At 33.8% G+C, this 19,235-nt stretch overlaps 1 protein-coding gene across 3 annotated transcripts in view; it reads left to right on the top strand.

Annotated features, from left to right (window-relative positions):
- Positions 1 to 19,235, top strand: part of SWT1 (SWT1 RNA endoribonuclease homolog) — a 77,958-nt gene that overhangs the window by 33,478 nt on the left and 25,245 nt on the right. For 2 of the 3 annotated variants that reach the window (XM_081026982.1, XM_081026983.1), the window contains 5 exons: positions 367 to 530; positions 2,034 to 2,172; positions 5,228 to 5,376; positions 10,750 to 10,934; positions 13,357 to 13,488. In XM_081026982.1, coding sequence (XP_080883108.1) covers positions 367 to 530; positions 2,034 to 2,172; positions 5,228 to 5,376; positions 10,750 to 10,934; positions 13,357 to 13,488 — 769 coding nt within the window. The remainder of the gene's footprint in view (positions 1 to 366; positions 531 to 2,033; positions 2,173 to 5,227; positions 5,377 to 10,749; positions 10,935 to 13,356; positions 13,489 to 19,235) is intronic. The other variant, XM_081026984.1, reaches the window with a different exon arrangement.

The raw sequence follows: 19,235 nt of genomic DNA, 5'->3' as shown, positions 1-19,235 counted from the left end.
AAGTCAGAGATTTCGATCCATTGAAAAAAATTTATGGATGTGAATTGGAAGCATATGCTATTTTTGGAAGAAAACACATTTTGACCCATAATTCCTGGTTTTTCTGTTACAGATAGATTCAAAACATTATTGACATATTGTCAAACAGATAAAGCGTTTGCTAATGTAATATGTTTATATTACATCTAAAACAATTATACTAGAGATACATGTTTCTAAATACTAATTTTAAAATAAAGTATTTGTTTCTAGGTATTTCAAATACTAATTATATACATAAAATGTTTATTATTTGTGACCAAATACTAATTATATATAAAATATTTACTATTGCTGTCCTAAGTAAAGCTTGTAACTGTTTTAAAGAAGCAACATCTTTGGAAGAGAGCTTTGAGGAAGAATCTACAAATTCTGGACTGCCCATTCTACTTGAAAGCATAATATCTGATCTTGAAAAATCTCTTGGAACAGCTTTATCTTCAATATTAGAAACAGAAATGAAAATTGCTTTTGGAAACCTTTGGATGGAGGTGATTATTTCAACTCTATTAGTTGAAAATTTAATCTTTATTGCTATAGATCGGTTACCTTATTTTAAGAAATTTTACTTGTATAAAATGTGTAAGCTTCATTGTAATAATCTATATCACGTATTTTTTTGACGTTTTTGAAATAACATTTTAAAAATTAAATAATGGACATTTCTTAAAGATTAGAGCTGTATTAGTCATTTTTTTCAGTGAACGAATATGTATTATGCATCTACTGTGTGTCCGACACTTTGTCCTCATGGAGCTTAAGCTGAATTCAGAAAAACTCTGATATTTAGTTTGAGTCAAAATGTCTGTTATAAGGAATTTCCCCAGCAATATATATTCAGGAAAAGAAAGGAATATTTTGGTTTATGGTATGTAAATACAAGAATCAGTATAAATTCGATCATATTAGCAAGATATTTTGAATTTTGTTTAGATTCACATCTTTTCTGCAATAAGTAAAACACCACATTTGGCAGGAGGGGCCTTTTTAGTTTAATGTTTATTCGCTGTTTACATTTATAGCTAGGAGAAACATTAGTTGCCATCAATTATAGATTGTATCTATCCCAGATACTCATTGAGATTCTATGTTTGCCAATCTAGTGTGCTTGATTATATTATCAAGTGTTGAATCAAGATGATGAAGAATGATCAGGTGAAAGATTCTAGGAGGGTTGACTTAAATTGGATATTTCATGAGTCTAGGACAGTAACTTTATATGAATGAAACAAAAAAGAATGTGCTGACATCTTGTATTAAATGATCAGCCTTTATAAACATCTTTGTAAGAGTGTAGCAAGTGTCAATTAGAATTGACGTTTTTCCATATAAACTTTTCCATCAGTTACATGAAATAATTAGATTGATTTCCTCATCGAAATGACCATATTGTAAAGTAGATTGATGATCTTTGCTAATTAAAACTGTGCTCATTCTTTTTGCACAGATTGTTTCTGAAACTATGTAAGGATTAATACTAACATGAATTTTACAGAAGCAATTTGCAATGGAATTAGCATTTTAAGATTATGATTGGCTTTTAATACAACATCTTTTAGTTTAAAAAGAATTCAACTAGCTATATTTTGTCTAGAAATATATGTAGAAATTCCTAAATAAGTACAGTGAGCCTTGAACAACGTGGGGGTTTGGGGTGTCAGCCACCCACACAGTTGAAAATCCACATATAAGTTTTATAACTCCCCCAAAACTTAACCACTAATAGCCTACTGTTGACCAGAAGCCTTTCTGATAACATCAACAGTCATGTATTATATACTGTATTCTCTCAATAAAGTAAGCTAGAAAAAAGAAAATGTTATTAAGAAAATCATAAGGAAAATACATTTACAGTACTGTGTATGTATATTGAAAAACTTCACATATGACTGGACCTGCACAGTTCAAACCTATGTTGTTCAAGTGCCAACTGTACTTTTTAATAATATGAATAATAAATCAGGAAATGCTTATTTTTTCTAAATACATTTTAGATGCTGTACTTGAAACCACCATGGACACTAATGCATTTATTACAGTGCTTCAGGAAACATTGGTTGGCTGTATTTGGATTAGTTATGGAAAAGAGCTTGCTTTTAACCGTTGAGAGCTTGTATGAAAATCTCTGTAAAGGTATGAATCTTTTATGTTGTTTTTAGCAGTGTTGTATCAAAGTCATTCTAGCAGATAATACTCCACGGAATATGAAGATAAGTTAATAAGTGTGTCAGTTGATTCTTAATCATTTATGCTTCTCATTAATAAAGGGAATTTGTGGCAGCTGGGTGAATGGATACAGGTCATAGAGCTCGTGACTATTAATGGTCTCGTCGTTGGTGTTCCTGGGTATTGTGCATATATGATTTTTAATAATGTTTGCAAACTTTTAAAACCGTATTTGTTAGTTTATTCAGGTATGCAAATCAAGTTATTTAGATTTTTTTCTTTTTCATTTCTCACTATGTTTAACACAAATTTTGACTCCATTTCATGGACTGATTTTAGAGATAGTGTATCAAGGTTTCTATCTAAAATATATGGATAAGGAATGAGGAGCCTTAGGCTTTGGTGCATAGAGAATTTTCAAACCAGAAAAGACTGTAATCAACCACTTAGTTGGTGTGCTGAGCAGAACCTCAGACTCCTGAAGTTTCTCTGGAGCTGCCAGCGTTTGGAGGTGGAGAGGCTGCTAGGAGCCTGGGGCCCTGGTGGGTCTTTGGCCTTCAACCCCAACTTTATAGCCTAGCAGCTTTCTTTGACCTGTTTATATATGAAGATTCTATGTCGGATTTGAGGGGAGAAAAAAGTTTCTCTACTAAGAAGAACAAGATGTGAAAAGCACTGACCTAATATTATTAAAGCCCATGTTTTGTGGTCAAGGAAACTAGCCCGGAGAGGATAAGAGATTTGTCCAAAGTCAGATAGCTAGAGTTGTCTTGCTATACTTTTTAAAAAGCACAGTAAAACCCCAGGGGATCTAAAGTGCCTAGTCAGTGCCTTATGATGTGTCATGAATACCTATTTTTCAAAGTTACCATTTTTAAAATAAAGATATTTTCCAGGCATTGTCTTTAACTATAGAAGTTATTTATTAGAGGTATTATTATATCAGGGTCATAGAACCACATGTTGTACATGTCTTCAAAGCAGTTTCACAAGCTATATAGAAACATTTTTCATATTTTTTGCTAGAGGCATGATTTAGTTGGTTCTATAAAAAGAGAAAGTCCATACACCACGTATGAACTTGAACAAGATTTAGTTTCAAAAGTGGGGTATCTAGTTGCCATCTTCCATTTGTCTGTTTCTTCCTGGGGTAGGCTGTGTTTTCCTCCTACAGCTTCGAGGTAGTAGGGGCAGCTCTAATTGGCAATAGGGAAAGACGTGAAGAGACAGTGACCATTCCTTCTGCTAAAAAATCATTTTTGGAATCATTGTGTACGTGCCTCATTTATTGATCCTTGGTCTAGAAGAATCTGACGCCTAATGTTTACTGACTTTGAACAGTATTGAAAGAATGATAAAAGTGCTTTCTGCTCTAAAATAATTTTGAATTAAAAGAATCACAGTTTGTGATTTTATTTACTATCTTGAATACTGTCCTCAGCTGTTGAGTTATACATATGTGTTTAACTTCACTGTACCACACCCATATCCTTAGACCGAGTCACAGAAAATTCTGTGGAAAATGACTAGTTGCTTTTTCTAACTTTGTTATCCATATTAATTGTAGTCTAAATAATTATTGTTCTTATGTAAGCATTAAATTATTTCAATTATGTAGATTTCTCTTTATATTTTGTCTGCGTACTGAATTTATCACTGTTATTTCTTTTTTGCCCATAATCTTCATAAAGAGTTTTTGTAAGGCAGAAATAAAATGATTAATTCAAGGATATGAGCCCTACTGAGCATAGACTTACATTGGAGAAGCACCCTATAAAAAAAGTTGTGCCCAGTTTCTCCTCCTCAGGAGATTTACTAGGTTCATCAAATCTCCATTCTATTCTATGTGTAGAATCTCTCATCTTTTTCCCACTGGAATTTAAACTAGTCATTGACTTTAAAAATAACTAAAAGTGTTTTGTAAGGAAATATATTATTTGCTTGATAAAGGGGAAGCCAGAAACTCGGCTATAACCATCACATTAGATTAGGATTTCTGAATATTGTGTGGTCAGTTATTAAAATATTTTATTTTCATTCGACCTTTCAGTATTTCACAAGCAAATGCTTGTTGTATAAGTGATACAGGGAACTCTTTGTTTTGTTTTGTTTTAACTCAGATTGCCAGTGAAATACTGGTGTTTCGGAGAAACTGAACATTAAAAGAAAATAAAACATGTTGTAGCATGGCTATTTTAAATGACTTTGAAAATTGTTATGTAGCATTTTATCTTAATAATGGAAGGAATTTTTTCTGAGTTTTGGTGACATTAGGAAGTTACTTAACTTCATTGTTTGTAACTTTTAAAATAGTTATTGTCACCACCTCTCCTAATTGGTTTGAGATTTTAATGTAAGTAATTCTCATTTCTCGAGAGAAAATCACTATACCCTTAGATGATTACTTGTAGATTAAGCCACTTTGCTAATTTATAGGGGAAAATATTCTGCTAGCTTCTTTTGTCCACAGCGTACTGTTACCCAAATTATTTATTTCTTGCTACAGTTGTGCTGAGCATAGAGAGAGAACACATTGTTTTCAATAAAGCTAGTATTGCATTTCATGTAATGGACTATGAAGGTAAATCGTTGCATAATAACTGAGTTGATTGAGTGGTACCATGTAGAATTTATGTGCTTACCACCAAAATGTGACTCTTCTGTTGCCTCCACAGTAATCTCTTTGGAAGCCTTAGTTTTGAAATTCGTTTGGTGATTATCTCTCTGTTCTGAAGAGTACAATGTTCTTTCACTTTACTTTTACTCTGGAGTCGATCATGTTGAGGGAACTCCTGGAATCTGAATACACAATACCAGAATTGACTCCAAGAACTTTGTCTATAACTAAGTCTGTTCCATTGTTGCTTTTTACACCAGAGAGATAAATTAGAAGTGGCATGTAGGTGTAAATGTGTACTCTGTTTAAACTTCATAATTAGTATTAGATTGATTTTCCAAAGACATTTTTGTGTGGTATGCTCATTCTTAACATAGTTTCTCCTTCTTAATTTTCTGTTACCAGCTAACAAAACAGTGGATTTTACAACAGTGAAATTCTTGCTTCAGGATTCTCAAAGTCTGTTACATGCTTTCAGTACAAGATCAAATTATGATGGTATCCTTCCCCAGGCATTTGCTCAAGTAAACAAACTACTGCAGACGTTTACAGAGGTAAGATGCCTTTGGAATGCCGTTAAGAGGAGCTAATCACACGCGTCCTAAAACATAGTTAGCAGACAACCGTAGGTAAAGGATATTTTAATTCTAATTTATTCTAACATACTAGAGGCATTAAGCAATATATTAAGTGAAATGAATATGGAATAAGCAATTCTTACTACAAATGATAAAATGTACCTTCTCCTATGGAAGCGGTGTCACATCAGATGTTGGGATTTTATGTTATTAATATTTCATTTAATGGAGAGAAGAGAGCTATGCACGGTTGTTTGAATACTCATTTTCCAGTGCCCCAGACCAGTGGACCAACACATGCATCAAAATACTTTGGAAAGCTTTTTTCTTATACATTTTTTTTTACACTTTTATTTATTTTAAGTGTGTTTTTCCAGGACCCATTAGCTCCAAGTCAAGTAGTTGTTTCAAGGTAGTTGTGGAGGGCGCAGCTCACTCACTGGCCCCTGTTGGGATCGAACAGGCAGCCCTGGTGTTACGAGCATCAGAGCATCGCGCTCTAACTATCTGAGCTAACCGGCCAGCCCTGGAAATTTGTTTAAACGTGCAGGTGCCAAGCCCCTTTCAGACTTTACTGAATCAAATTTCTGGTAGTGGTGCCCTGTCATATTGTTCTTGTTTCACTTTTTACTTTGAAATAATCATAAACTTACCAAAAAGTTGCAAGAGTAGTATAAAGAATTCCCATACATATTCTTTATCCGGCTTCCCCAATGTTAACATTCTGTCTCATTTGCTTTATTGTTTGCCCTGTCTACGTCCGAGTACCTATGTGCTTATCTGTTCACTTTTTTCTGAACTCTTTGAGAGTCTGTTACAGATATGCTGCTCCTTTACCCCTAAGTACATCCATATATAGCTCCTAAAGAATGAGGATATCTTATGTAACTAGTATGATTAATCAGGAAATTAATATTGATATAATATGATTGGCTAAACTGTATTCCTTACGAAGATTTTGCCAGTTGACCTACCAACGTTTTAACAAATCTCTTCATGTAATTCTTATGTGGTTAGCCTAGCACTCATGCTTTTTTATCCCTTTTAAATTAACTGTGTCAGTTTTGTCCCTGGTAATACTCTATTTCTACAGCCTTCTAATTTCAAACCTAGAAAATTCTGGGAGTTTTATATGCCAGAAACAGCTCAAAAAACTCAGTATCAAAATTACTAGATAAGACATTAATGATATACGTATCATTGTGTGTGTGTGTGTGTGTGTGTGTGTATCATGTTCTCTTTTTTATCTGAGCTATTGAATTGGCCAGGTTTTTCTCAGTGATTTTTCATGGTCACATAGGTCCCACTACCTAGGAAGTAATGAAAGGATTAGGTGATACTAAACTTAGTAATAGTTGGTAAGGAAAGAACTGACTTGCTTAAGAGTATCTCATGTCATAAAAGAAGCATCTTTTTTAATGAACTAATAGGAAATATTAATAATCCTGGAAGAAATAACTGATTTAAGGATTGAAATGATCTTTCGGTTTAAGAAGACCAAAACATTGGTAGTTGTATTTTTTAGTACAAGTATGACTTTCAGAATTATTAGTAGGAAAGAATGGACCTGGGAAATTAGTAAGTTGCAGCTTGAATATTGTGTTTGAATTGTGTAGGGAAAAATATATTATTTCTTATCACAGAACTGAGCCCTAAACCACATCTTTAGTGAAACAAACAGTGAACAAGACAGAAAGTTCAGGATACCCACAGGCTTAGCAGTCTTTAAGATTACTGAGATTTTTTTTTAAAAAAAGGATTGATTGAGATAAAAGTAATGATGTCAAGTTTTAAGGTCCTTTCATCGGTTGGAAACCTAGAGATAGGAGGTACCATGAAAATATGATGTTAAAATTTAGTGGTGTTTATCAGCTAATGGTATACCTATTTTATGTTGCACAGTGAGTATTAAAAAATACTGAATTGTTATTTAATAAGTTATTTACTCCTGGATGTTGTTCTTCCAGTTGCTACATTCGCAAGAGATTCATGAAGGCAAGTGAACAATCTGACGTCCTCATTAGTGCAACACTTGGCTCGAGTGTGATTGCTTGAAACAATCTTGAGTTGTTTATGCAATTACAGCTCTGAAGAATTGCTCCTTTATTTTCATGTTAGAAGCAATTCATTATCTAAGTCAGCCAGGAACTGTGATTTAGCTTGGGCTTTTAAAATATACTTTTAACAAGAGCTGTTTTGTAGAATGCATCAAATTTGACGTATGACCTAAATACTCAATCATGTTTCAGTAACTTGAGCAACAAAAAGAAATAGGTTACCGCCAGGGATAAAGTGTCTAAATATAGTAACTGTGAAAAACAAAAATGCCCCTAATCTTAATTTACCAAGTGTAGGAAATCAGGAAAAGAGGAAAATTCATTATTTGCTTCTGAAAAGGCTTCTGAGAAACCAAAAATGGAAAGTTAATTAACATTATCATTTTCCAGATTTTTTAATATAAATGGGGTGGGAACAGGAAAGGAATACATACATTTTTCTTTTATAAGCCTTCCAACCACCAGAAAAATAAGACTTGCTCTACCGATATGATAGAACAATTAAAATCAGTTTTGCATACTATAATGTGCTATTTAAAACTTTGGTACCTCTGGTTCCGCATCCTGACAAGTGGGGTTTCTTACATCTGGTTGTTTAACCTCTCTGTGCCTTCATTCCTTTTTATGTAAAATAAGTGTAATAATCATCTTTGCCTCAGAACTGTCATGAGTATTAATAAATTAATATTTGTAAAGCACATAGTAAGTGCTACATAAATGTGTGATAAAGAAATCCATTTGTATACTTATAACACTGCTATTTGAGAGCTGAGGAAAAGAAGCATTATGTGGTGATTAAAAATTTTTAACTCAGAGCAAAGTATGTCTTTCCATCCATGTGTATTTATTATCTTAAGTAAACAGGCAGAAACACAAAGAGTAATTTCTTTCTTTTTTTCTTCCTGCCCCAAAAGATAGAAAAAGGTAATATGTACTTTTACAGTTGGAGAGAGATCATAACTCCAATCACAGTCAGATTGCTGGAGGTCAAATCCTGTTAATGCCTTTTATCATGTGAGATTTTGCACGAGTTACAACTTACCCAGAAAATACCTCAGTTATAAAATAGGGATTATCATAGTATCTGTTTCATAAGGTAGTTGTGAGGAGTAAATGAACTATAAAAGTTCTTAGAAAGTTCCAGTGCATAAAAATTGCTCAGTAAATATTAACTGTTATTAATAGTATTGGAATTATCTTTTTTTCCTATCTGATAAGCGTGAAACTAACAACCTATGAAGCTAACTTTGAAAATCATAGTTTTATCAACAAAGAAACCTAGAGAAATAGGGTACTTTTGTGTAAGTTCACAAAGAAGTTACCGTAGAGCCAAGACAAAAAAAAAAAAAAACCCAAGTTTTTTTCTATTTTATCAGACTTTTTCTTTCATCTAAGTTGATATCCTCTCCCAAAATGAAATTTAAAAAAATGTATTGAATCAATAGTCTAGTATATGTATTGAATCAATTGAATCTTTTCCTCTGCTTTAAAACATGCTCAGACCTATTCTTAAATACTTTTCATTGGCCATACTTACTGTACTATCTCCTTCCATCAACTACCAAACTTCTTAAAAGAGCAATCTGTAACCATTATTTCCATTTCTTCACTGACTTATTCCTTAATCCTTTACAAATAGAATTCTACCTCCACACTCTGTTAAAAGAATTAGGTTATCATTCGCTTTCTAATTATCAAATCCACTTTTTTCTCACTCTTTCTCACTCTTCTATTTTTCTCAGCCTTTCTTCAGCACTTGATGTTGCCCATCCTTTCTTTCCTGAAGCCTCTCTTGGCTTCTATTGCTATTAAATACTTCTGATTCTTCTTCCCTTATCTTGTTGGTCTCTTTTCTCTTTTGCTAGTTGCCACCTTTCCTCCTTCAGTTTGTCTAGCCTTTACCTTCTTTTTTTCTGTGTTCTCTCCTAACAATCTCATCTACCGTGTTTCCCCAAAAATAAGACCTAGCCAGACCATTAGCTCTAATACGTCTTTTGGAGCAAAAATTAATATAAGACCTGGTATCATATCATATCATATCATATCATATCATATATCATAAAGACCTGGTCTTATTTTATTATAACATTAATTATTAATTTATTATTATTAATTTATTATTATTATTTATTTATTATTATATTAATTTTTGCTCCAAAAGACACATTAGAGCTGATAGTCCGGCTAGGTCTTATTTTCAGGGAAACACGGTACTTCTATGCTCGTCTCCGTTTTCCTTGTTTACAGCCAACCTATATTCTTGGCTTTACTGGTGTCCATAAAATACAGAAACATAGATAAACATACACTCAGTGGTTTATTGCTACATATGATAATAAATGATATGTGCAATGTTTTATCCTTCATTAGCAATGCATAGTATAATGTGCTATTTAAAACTGCAGTGAATGTAGCACATGAAAGTAAGCATTTCCATCAGTTCTTGCGCATGTTTCGGAGTTGTGTTGCTTGTAAATATTTATGAGCTCTACTTTTACTGAGTAAAGCTGTCTTTATATTCCTTTGCATAAGTAATCAAGGAGGTTCGATCTGTTTAAACATATTTCTAGACTTTATGGACACCCTAAATTTTTATTATTTGTACCATTATTCTTGTAGGCATCTAGGTTTAAAAAAATCTTAGGGCCCCTGAATCTAGTCTGTGGCCAAGTCTTCTAAAATATTTCTTGCATACATTGTTCTTTTTATTCTGCTGTGATTTTTTTTAAACCTAATTCAAGTTCTCAGTACTCTTTTCCTGGATTATTTCACTAGCCTTCTAACCACTTTCTTGCCTCTACTTTTTTCTGTTCCAGTTTGTCTTAGCGTACAGTTTTGTGTATATCATTTCTTAAGTAAGAAACCTTCAGTGGTTCACTGTTCATAGAATAAGGTTCACATTCTACACTGATCTTTTTTTTAACAGCCTTTTGAATCTCATTCTTTTTAGAGGATTATAAGATGGTTGGAGGCTTGACTATACTTATTTATTCCTGTATCCTAGGTGCCTCTGCAGTTCAATACTATATGTGTGCAAGAGCTACAAGAGTATTCTTACATTGATATTAGCATGTTAGCGAAGAAAGGTCACTATAATAAATAGATTGGAAATCTTATTTGATGTAAATGGAAAAGGAAAATTTTTTTTAGCTCTGATACTTTTCTGGGAATATTCTGTACATAATCAAGGACAAAAAAAAATAGTGAACACTTCCCAGAAAGCTAGAACATTGGCAATTTTTTTTCTCTCACTTACTAGTGGCTGCATTTTATGTAATTCTTATTTCTCCAGGTCAAGGCAAAAGTTAACCGAAATCCTTCTGAAAATACCGTGGGTAAAAAGCAAGAAGATACTTCTCCAATGAAGTCTAATAACCAAGAAATCGTTTTCTCAGGTTCTCAACTTTCCCAGCCCAACAGGCACCAAGAAATCTGGTCTATCCTAGAGAATGTTTGGATTACAATATATCAAAACAGGTACTAAATTGCTAAGACTTTTTGAATTTTAGGGTTTTCTATCATTACTGTTATTCATTGGACAGTTAATGCTTCGGTTCTGAGATTAATGTACTAGATTATCTTACTGAAGGTCTTTTGCCAAATGGGTACCTTAGAAACAGTGATGCTTAAATAGAGGTGAGCATCAGAATTATCTCAAGAGTCTTAAAAGTATATATGCCTGCACTGTATCTGTAGAAATTCTGGTTCAGTAGGACTGAGGCAAAGCTGAGATAGTACGTTAAAAAAAAAAAATCTGTGCAGGTGATTCAGAAGTGAAATCTTGGTGGAGAAGCATTGCCTCCATATATCAAAACCAAAGAATAGTTACCTAAATTGGCTAAACAAATTTAGAAGAGACAAAGATTAATAAAATTTAAAATAATTTAAGAAAAGGTCAGTCTAGATTAGGGAAAATTCATGTGAGATTTTTTTAAAAAGGGAGATACTTTAATTTAAAAGGAAGAAACTTTTATTACTTTCATACACATAAAATACTATAGTCTTTGGTAAAATGAAAAGACAGAGATTATTTGTGAGAGTTCTTTCAATAGGATGCTGCTGGTATAATTTAAAAAACAATTTAAAGCATACTTCATAGTATGATTTTTTTGTTAAAGGGCTCAGTATGACTACTGTTTTGGATTAAGATCACCTGCCTGTTCTAGTGAGATGTTCAGAAGAGCAGCAAAGTAATATTAGCAATCCATTTAAACATCTATTCTCAATCAGTCATCTATTACAACACTGTAGATTTGGGGCCCATTTTTAGTCCTTGGGTATAGTTAAATTGTTTTTTCCTCAAAAAATGTATCATCCATCATACTAAAGAAGTATCTATACCTGATGTAAGCTAAAGAAAATGATATTTAAAAATTTGTGTTTTCACATAAAGGATAGGTTTTGTTTGTTGGTTTTGTCTAGACTTAATAAATGTTTAATACATGTTTAATATTTTGGCTAATCAGATATTCTCGTTAGCGTAAGTTCCCCTACATAACAGGCAAAATAAAATCGATTAAAACCATATCTAAGACATTTTAACCTTCCTTTCATTTAGAAAACATTTGAGTACTTGATGAACCTTAGAGCTAACTTATAGTACATACATCTGTGTGGGATGTTATAGAATTTGGGGTAATTTCCGGATAATAGACTTTGCGTTATAGTCTTTCAGTAAGTGAAAAATGCTTATATTGCTTTATCAGTATTTAGTTGATTAAAGCCTATTTCACTGTTTGCATGCCTGTTTGTGTACCTGAGTTACTGTAGAAATTTTCAGCATGTTTGTGCTTGAGCCTTTCATGTAGAGATGGTCATTTGAAGGGTCTGGTAGGCCCTATGCACCATTACTTATGTGAAACTAGGAGAACTTCCGCACAATTGTAAATGGCATCTTCTTGTCCTGTGCTGTTCTTGTTGTTTAATAATCAGTTGTAAACTTACAGCACATCAGACCAGGTTTTTGTGTCTTTTCTATTTTTGAGGAATTTGAGTGTTAGATACTATCAATGACTAATACCGCCATGGATTTTAATAATGCTTGTTTCTAGTTGGTGGACTATGTGCGTTACATAGTTTCTTCTTTCTAGAAACATTCCTGTATTTTTCAAATTGCATATGATGTATAAAAAAATTTTTAAATAATATTTTTACATAAAATAAGTGTATGGTTTTTATTTTTAAAATAATAAATGCCCCAAACCAGTGGTATTTCTGTACACTAGCAATGAACAATCTGAAAAGCAAGTAAAGAAAGTAATTCTACTTACGTTATTAAAAGAATAAAATACTTAGGAATTAATGTAATTCAAGAAGGTGCAAAATTTATACACTGAAAACTATGAAACAATTTTGAAAGAAATTAAAGAAGACCTAAATAGATGGAAAAATCCAGTGTTCATTGATAGGAAGACTTAAGAAAGTTGGAGGACTCACACATCCTTATTTCAAAACTCGCTACAATGCTACAGTATTCAAAACTGTGCTAGTGGTATAAATATAGACATGTAAGTCAATGGACTAGAATTCAAAGTACAGAAACAAACACATACATCTACAGTCAGTTAATTTTGACCAGGACGCTAAGACCATTCAGTAGGGAAAGAATAGTCTCTTTAACAGATGGTGCTGGGACAACTCAGTAGAGTTGTCGCAAAAGAATAAAGTTGGACCTGACCTTATACTACATACAGAAAGTAACTCAAAATGGATAGATGGCCTAAATATAAGAGCTAAACCTATAAAACTCTTAGAAGAAAACAATTTAATTTAAATACATCAGCATTATGAGAGTTAAGTTATAAATAAGAGTTATTTTATACATTCGAAACGAAAATACTGTAATTATAGTAAATATGCTTGTGTACCTATGAGTATCTTTTCTTTTTCTTTATCTCAGCACAGATGTGTTTCAAAGATTGGGCTCGAATTCAGCTCTGACTTCTTCAAAAATAGCATCATTTGAAGAAGCATTTATATATCTTCAAAAGTTGATGGCCGCTGTGAAGGATATTCTTGAAGGAATTCAGAGGTAATCATAAATTAATTTTAAAGTTTTATTTATTACTTTTCTTTTTCTTCTAGTCTTATCAGCTTTTTCAGAGTTGCTGGGAATCTTCCAGCAAGTTTTATAAACTAATGGCTTTTAGATTTAACTCTTCCTCTGTCTTGCAAAGAATCCTGTTTCTAGCTTGGACCACAAGAATGGTCCACTTTTTCCTTTCTGGAAAAAATATATCATATTGTAAACTTCATAAGACACTTTATTTTCTTTATTAACTGTAGCTCCTAGAGCAGTGCCTGGTACATAATGGGCAGTCGATAATTACTTATTGAATAAATATATATTGAGGTAATTATCACTGCCCTTTGAAAACAAATGTATGTTAATATTTGCTAACATGATGGTTGATTTCCTCCAGTACAGTCTCACAGTACTATAAATGAAAAAGTTTGAGAAGCAACATAGTTTTGCAATGTTTTGAGACGTATACGTGTGGGATTATTTTAAATACTTGTGAAGCATGTAGAAAACATACTGCCAGAAAGCTATAGAATGTACCATAGCACCTTTATAGCATGAAGTCAAATGTTTTCTTTTGTGACACTAAAGGAGAATACTAAACTCAACCTTGCAATTTTTTGGATATATATCAAAATTGCTTGGCTTGAATTAGATGTGTAGCTTGCTCACAGAAGACTGCTGTTCTTTTTAAATGAAAAAACAAAACCAAAACTGATTTGATTTTAGTATGTCCAAGATTGAAAACCTTGGATTTTGGAAACAGTAGTTGGGGGTTTTGTTTTATTTTTTTCCTTTTCTCTTTAAGGGTTTTTGGCAACTTTCTTCATCTCCTTGTTAATGTATAAAGCGTTTGCACCTTTTTTTGGATCATAGTTAGCTAAATGATTCTTAGAATAAAAAAATTACCAAATCTTTTTGCCACCCTTAAGTTACTAACAAGTTTAATATGTAGCAGATCCCAGGACAAGTTCCATATCATCTCTAAGTGCAAGTAGTCCTTTTTTTATTAAAAGCAGTAGTAAATAAGAGTAGCTCTATGAGGGAGAAATACTCAATTCTGATTTTAGCTGTGTAAAAGCTATTGCATACTCTGGTTGCATGAAAGCTATGCCTGACACTGCCTTTTCTACAAACGGTGGGGATATCAGTCTGTATTCAGTTACTCATCAGATGTGTATGGAGCACCAGCTATGCTAGGCATCATACTAGTCTCCGGGGAATCAAAGATAAATAAGATGCCGCCTCTGACTCCAGAGAGCTTGTAGAAAGAGTGCCAAACAGTCACATTAAAACAGGTAATTGCAATAGAGGGTTATTGATATTTTAAAGGGACCTATGCGGTGGAGAGAGGAAGGGTTTGACAAAAGATGAGGCTGGATTAAGGTGGAGGGGAATGTCTTGTAGGTCACTCAAAGCACTTATCACACAGGTTAATAGTTCACACATTCAGAGCTTTTAACTTTATGCCTCGATATAAGTGTTTCTGGTCCAAAGAGCTTTAGAAATATTGCATACTATACTATTCTCTTGGAAAATCACTATACATATATCCATTAATACAGTAATGGGTTTTATAAACCTTTGCTGTAGAGAAACCTTTTACAAACTTTTTTTTTAAATTAAAGTTTATTGGGGTAGCAATGTTAGTAAAGTGACATAGGTTTTAGAGAAGTCTTTTTTAATTTCAGGATCTGTACACATATTGATGCCTGGGTCCCATACCTGAGAGATACTGATGTAATGGGTTGGAGGCTGTGCCTGCCTGTCAGGATTTTAAAAATGTGTCCAGATGATTCTAATATGTAGGCAAGTTGAGAACCCTTAGCCAACTATGTTTAACCACTGGTCCTCAGACTGTGGTCACAGAACCAGCATCATCATCACGTCCTGGAACTTGTAAAAATATAATGCTCCAACCCTCCCAGACCTGCTGAATCAGAAACTCTGGGTGTTGGGCCCAGCAGACTATGTTTTCCAGGTGGTTCTGTGCACTCAGGCCGAGCACCACTGGGTAAGTAGTGCTCAGCCGTGCCAGCTGATTCGAATCATCTGGGAGCTTTGAAAAACAGAACAATGTCCAGGTCCCATCCTAAACCTAATCAATCTGAATCTCTGGGACTGGGACCTGGGCATAAGCATTTTTCCAAACTCCCTGGGGGATTCTCTTGTGAACCGGGGTTGAGAAGGTACTGCGTATGTACCGCCCACATAGCAGTCTGTAAAGAAGTTAATACTTGGATTTTAAGGCTGATACCATTTTGTTAATATTTCCTCTAAGGACAAGCACTTCCAGGAATAAGAAAATATTAGTGGCTCTGCTACTTTTGATCCTGTGACCTGGGGTAAATGGTCTTAAGCCTCAGTCTTTCTCTACAAAACACTGTGCAGTGATGTTTTCCCAGAGCTTTTCAGAAAGTTACTGTCCTTTGAAAGTCAGGTGTTGGTATACTTACCCTAACCAGTGATTCTCCGCTTACTTGTTGGGGAACTTGTTAGAAATGCAGAGTTCTAGATCTACCCCAGAATTATTGAAATCACAATATCTGTAGATATTTTGTAAAGGAGGGAAGTTGTGTTTTTAACAAGCTTTCCGGGGGATTTGTGTGCAGGTGGCGGGGGTGGGGACCACACTTCAAGAAACCCATCCAACCTCTTGTAGTAAGTGTATCAGAACCTCTTTGCTACCAGTAGAGGGCATCATGGATAAAAAGTTTGCTCATTTCAGAATTCGTTAATTAACAGGAAACGACTAAAGTTGCCTGTTTTCCCCCCTTTCAGACAAATATGCATTTCAACCAAGAGTAATGGAAGTTAATGATTATATTATTTTGTCAAGTGCATATGTGATCTTAAAATTTTTAAAGAAAAAGTCACATTAAATCAAAATAAATTCTGTTAAAACTTCTTTTTGGCTAATTATGGATGGATTTTTAAATGTTTAAATATTTAAACATTGAAAAATGCATTCAACTTTGTAGCGACTGCAAATTCATGAGCATTTTTCAATGCTTGTTAAAATGGAATAGTTTTATTTGGCTTTTAGTGAATATATATCAACTCTATTTCTTTTTATCATAGAAAATCATGTATGGTGTTACATTGGAAATCAATAAGATGACTTGTTAACCAGGGCCTTCAATTAAAAAAGTGAATGAAAATGTATTTGTTCACTAATACAATACTTGGGCTTCTAGTTCCAAATTTATCCCTTTGTAGTTAACTTCGGACATGTCATCTTCCCTCTCTAAGGCAGTTTCTTTCTGTATTAAATGTGAATCCTTCTTCAGAGTAATAAACGAGATGATGTATGTGAAAATACTTTTTAAACTGTAATATATTTACAAGTCTTAGTCATTGTTTTCTCCTTGAAGTTGGTATATTAAATTTGAGATGTATAAAATGTATATTTCAGTTTTAATAAGGTGCTAAACATGATTGTGATAAGTTAAGGTCGAAAATATTGGTGAAGCACTCCATAGTTATACATCTGGGAGTAGAATACCTAATTTTGTAAAAGTTGAGAAAGGAATGGGTGTGTGGCTGATGCCTATACTTTCTGCACACTTTCTTCTTGGGTGGAAGAGGGAATTTAATTAACTTATTTGCTCTTGGGTTAGTTATTGCTTCTCTCTCATCTTTCCTTTTATGTGTATAATTTGAGCCCTTTTGTTAATGGCTTCCTTATAAACATTAGAGAACCTGAGTCAATACTCTTTCCATGTAGACAAAAGTATTTTAAGACTTTTTTTTTTTTTTAGGTCAGTACTATCTAGATTTACTTTGTACTTTAGTAAACTTATGCTTAGATGGATCAGGTTATTCTCCAGCTCACAAAAACCTTTTGCTTAGTACATAAAAATTACAAAGTTTCATTTGGAATGAAAATTAATTGAAGAGTCATCTGGCAAATTCTAAAAAAAAAAGTTCTACTTGTACATGAATCAAAAACACTATTAAATGACTGTGTGTGTTTTGTGCTTAAACTGACATCTCAACAAAGTTAACTAAACCAGTCTTATAAGCCAACTCAGAAGCATACTATGAATGTGTGCATCTTTAACTTGAAAGCTTACACTCAACACAACAAGGAAAGTGTTTTAAGTGTGTTTTTGTGTCTGTGAAGTAGATGATGAGCTGCTTGGTCAGCGGTAGAGGTAACTAGTTTGGTGGACATGGTCATATTTCTCCTGGGCATTGGTGCCTGACTGTGGAATATGATTTTGGAAAAGGAGACTTCTGCTTGGACTTGGGAAAGGAAGATGATTAATTTTTATCATCTTCAAAGACTTTAATAATCTTCAAAACTTTAGTAAACTCTTATATTCCTCCGGCTTTGGTTTGAAATAATTTATAGAGCCTTTTTTCTAAAACACGATTATAGTCCACGAAGTTGGAATATGATGTGTTTGTCATTTGCATATATTTTGCTAACATGATACTCTCTTACCCATTTTAATATAAGAACACAATATATACTAGTACATATAACCATACGTGATGTCTGGGAAAAGGGATCCTACAATCGCAGTGGCTTTTCAGATCCACTAATGATTTAGCTGCTTCAAAGAGTGTGAAGTTTTCACTAGAGAGAATATTTTATTAACTTAATACTGTATGTTTTAATAGCTGACCTCTCAAAGTTTTAAAAGTTATTTAGAGAATGTTGGCCTTCAGTTGACACAAAGGTAGCCCTCTTTAGGCTCCTTGGTTGTGGTTCCTTGGGTACAGCTCCTTGAGTATGATTCCTCTCTATCTTTATTGTGAACCAAAGAGAAAAATTAGTTCCCCCCACCTCCCAACATACAGCATCAGGACAGGCATAGGATAACTATACACCTCCACATTCAAAAAGGGGGGAAACAAGAGGCACACAGGATCGCTAGCAATGCAAAAATCCAGCTGCGCACATGGCTGCCATTTCCTTGATTAGGGCTCAGTCCTGCCTGGGAATTACTTACAGCTGCTCTTGATTCTGCTCTCTGGCTCTTGATTTTGGCCCCGGAACTTTTTCCCTAAGAAACGTAAGCTGCAACCGAGGGTCAGCCTGCTTCCTGCACATGAAAGGTAGGGAGCCCCAAGACCTCTTTTCGTTTTCTATTGTCTCTATCCTGTTTAGTCCAAGTGGTGATACCACTACCAGAGCAGTCCTCTAAAAAACTGGTTTCTATGAATCTTTTTGGGGTTTGCTCCATTGGACAAAAATAGCAACCTCACATTTCTTTGAAATAAACCCTTCTCTATGTTGGGTTCCTGGTGAAACTGCTGGGGGCAGTGCCCTTAAGATTTGTGGAAGTCCTTTTGTTTAATAGGATTTGTGAGGCACACTCTTAAAAGGGCTTTTGTCTGTCTGAAAAATTCTCCAAGGCATCTTCTTAGATCTTTCTGAGGTCTCAACAAAAGGTGTTACAGTAATGCTGTTGTTGTCTTCATCTTGAACCCATGTTTTCCTGCCATACTTGTTAAAGGTAGATATTGAATAGCACTTAAATTTCTAACCTAAGATCAATTTAGTTGTTACTTCAGGAATTTTTATATGTACTTAATGCTTTTGCCGCGTGCTTTCCGGGCTTATCACTAGATGTGTCTTATCCTTACCACCCTCCATACACGCTCTTTTTGTGATCTCATTTACTTCCAACCTTTTCGTGAACATTATTTTTTTATCTTACCTCTCTTAGTTCAGTTGTGAATGTTTAGCTCATACGCTAAATGTTTAAAACTAAACTCATCATTTAAAATGATGTCACCTGACT

This window comes from Rhinolophus hipposideros, assembly GCF_964194185.1.
Source record: "Rhinolophus hipposideros genome assembly, chromosome: 19".
NCBI classification, from domain to species: domain Eukaryota; kingdom Metazoa; phylum Chordata; class Mammalia; order Chiroptera; family Rhinolophidae; genus Rhinolophus; species Rhinolophus hipposideros.
The sequence above is the reverse complement of the archived record's forward strand: the minus strand, read 5'-3'. Positions and strand labels throughout refer to the sequence as shown.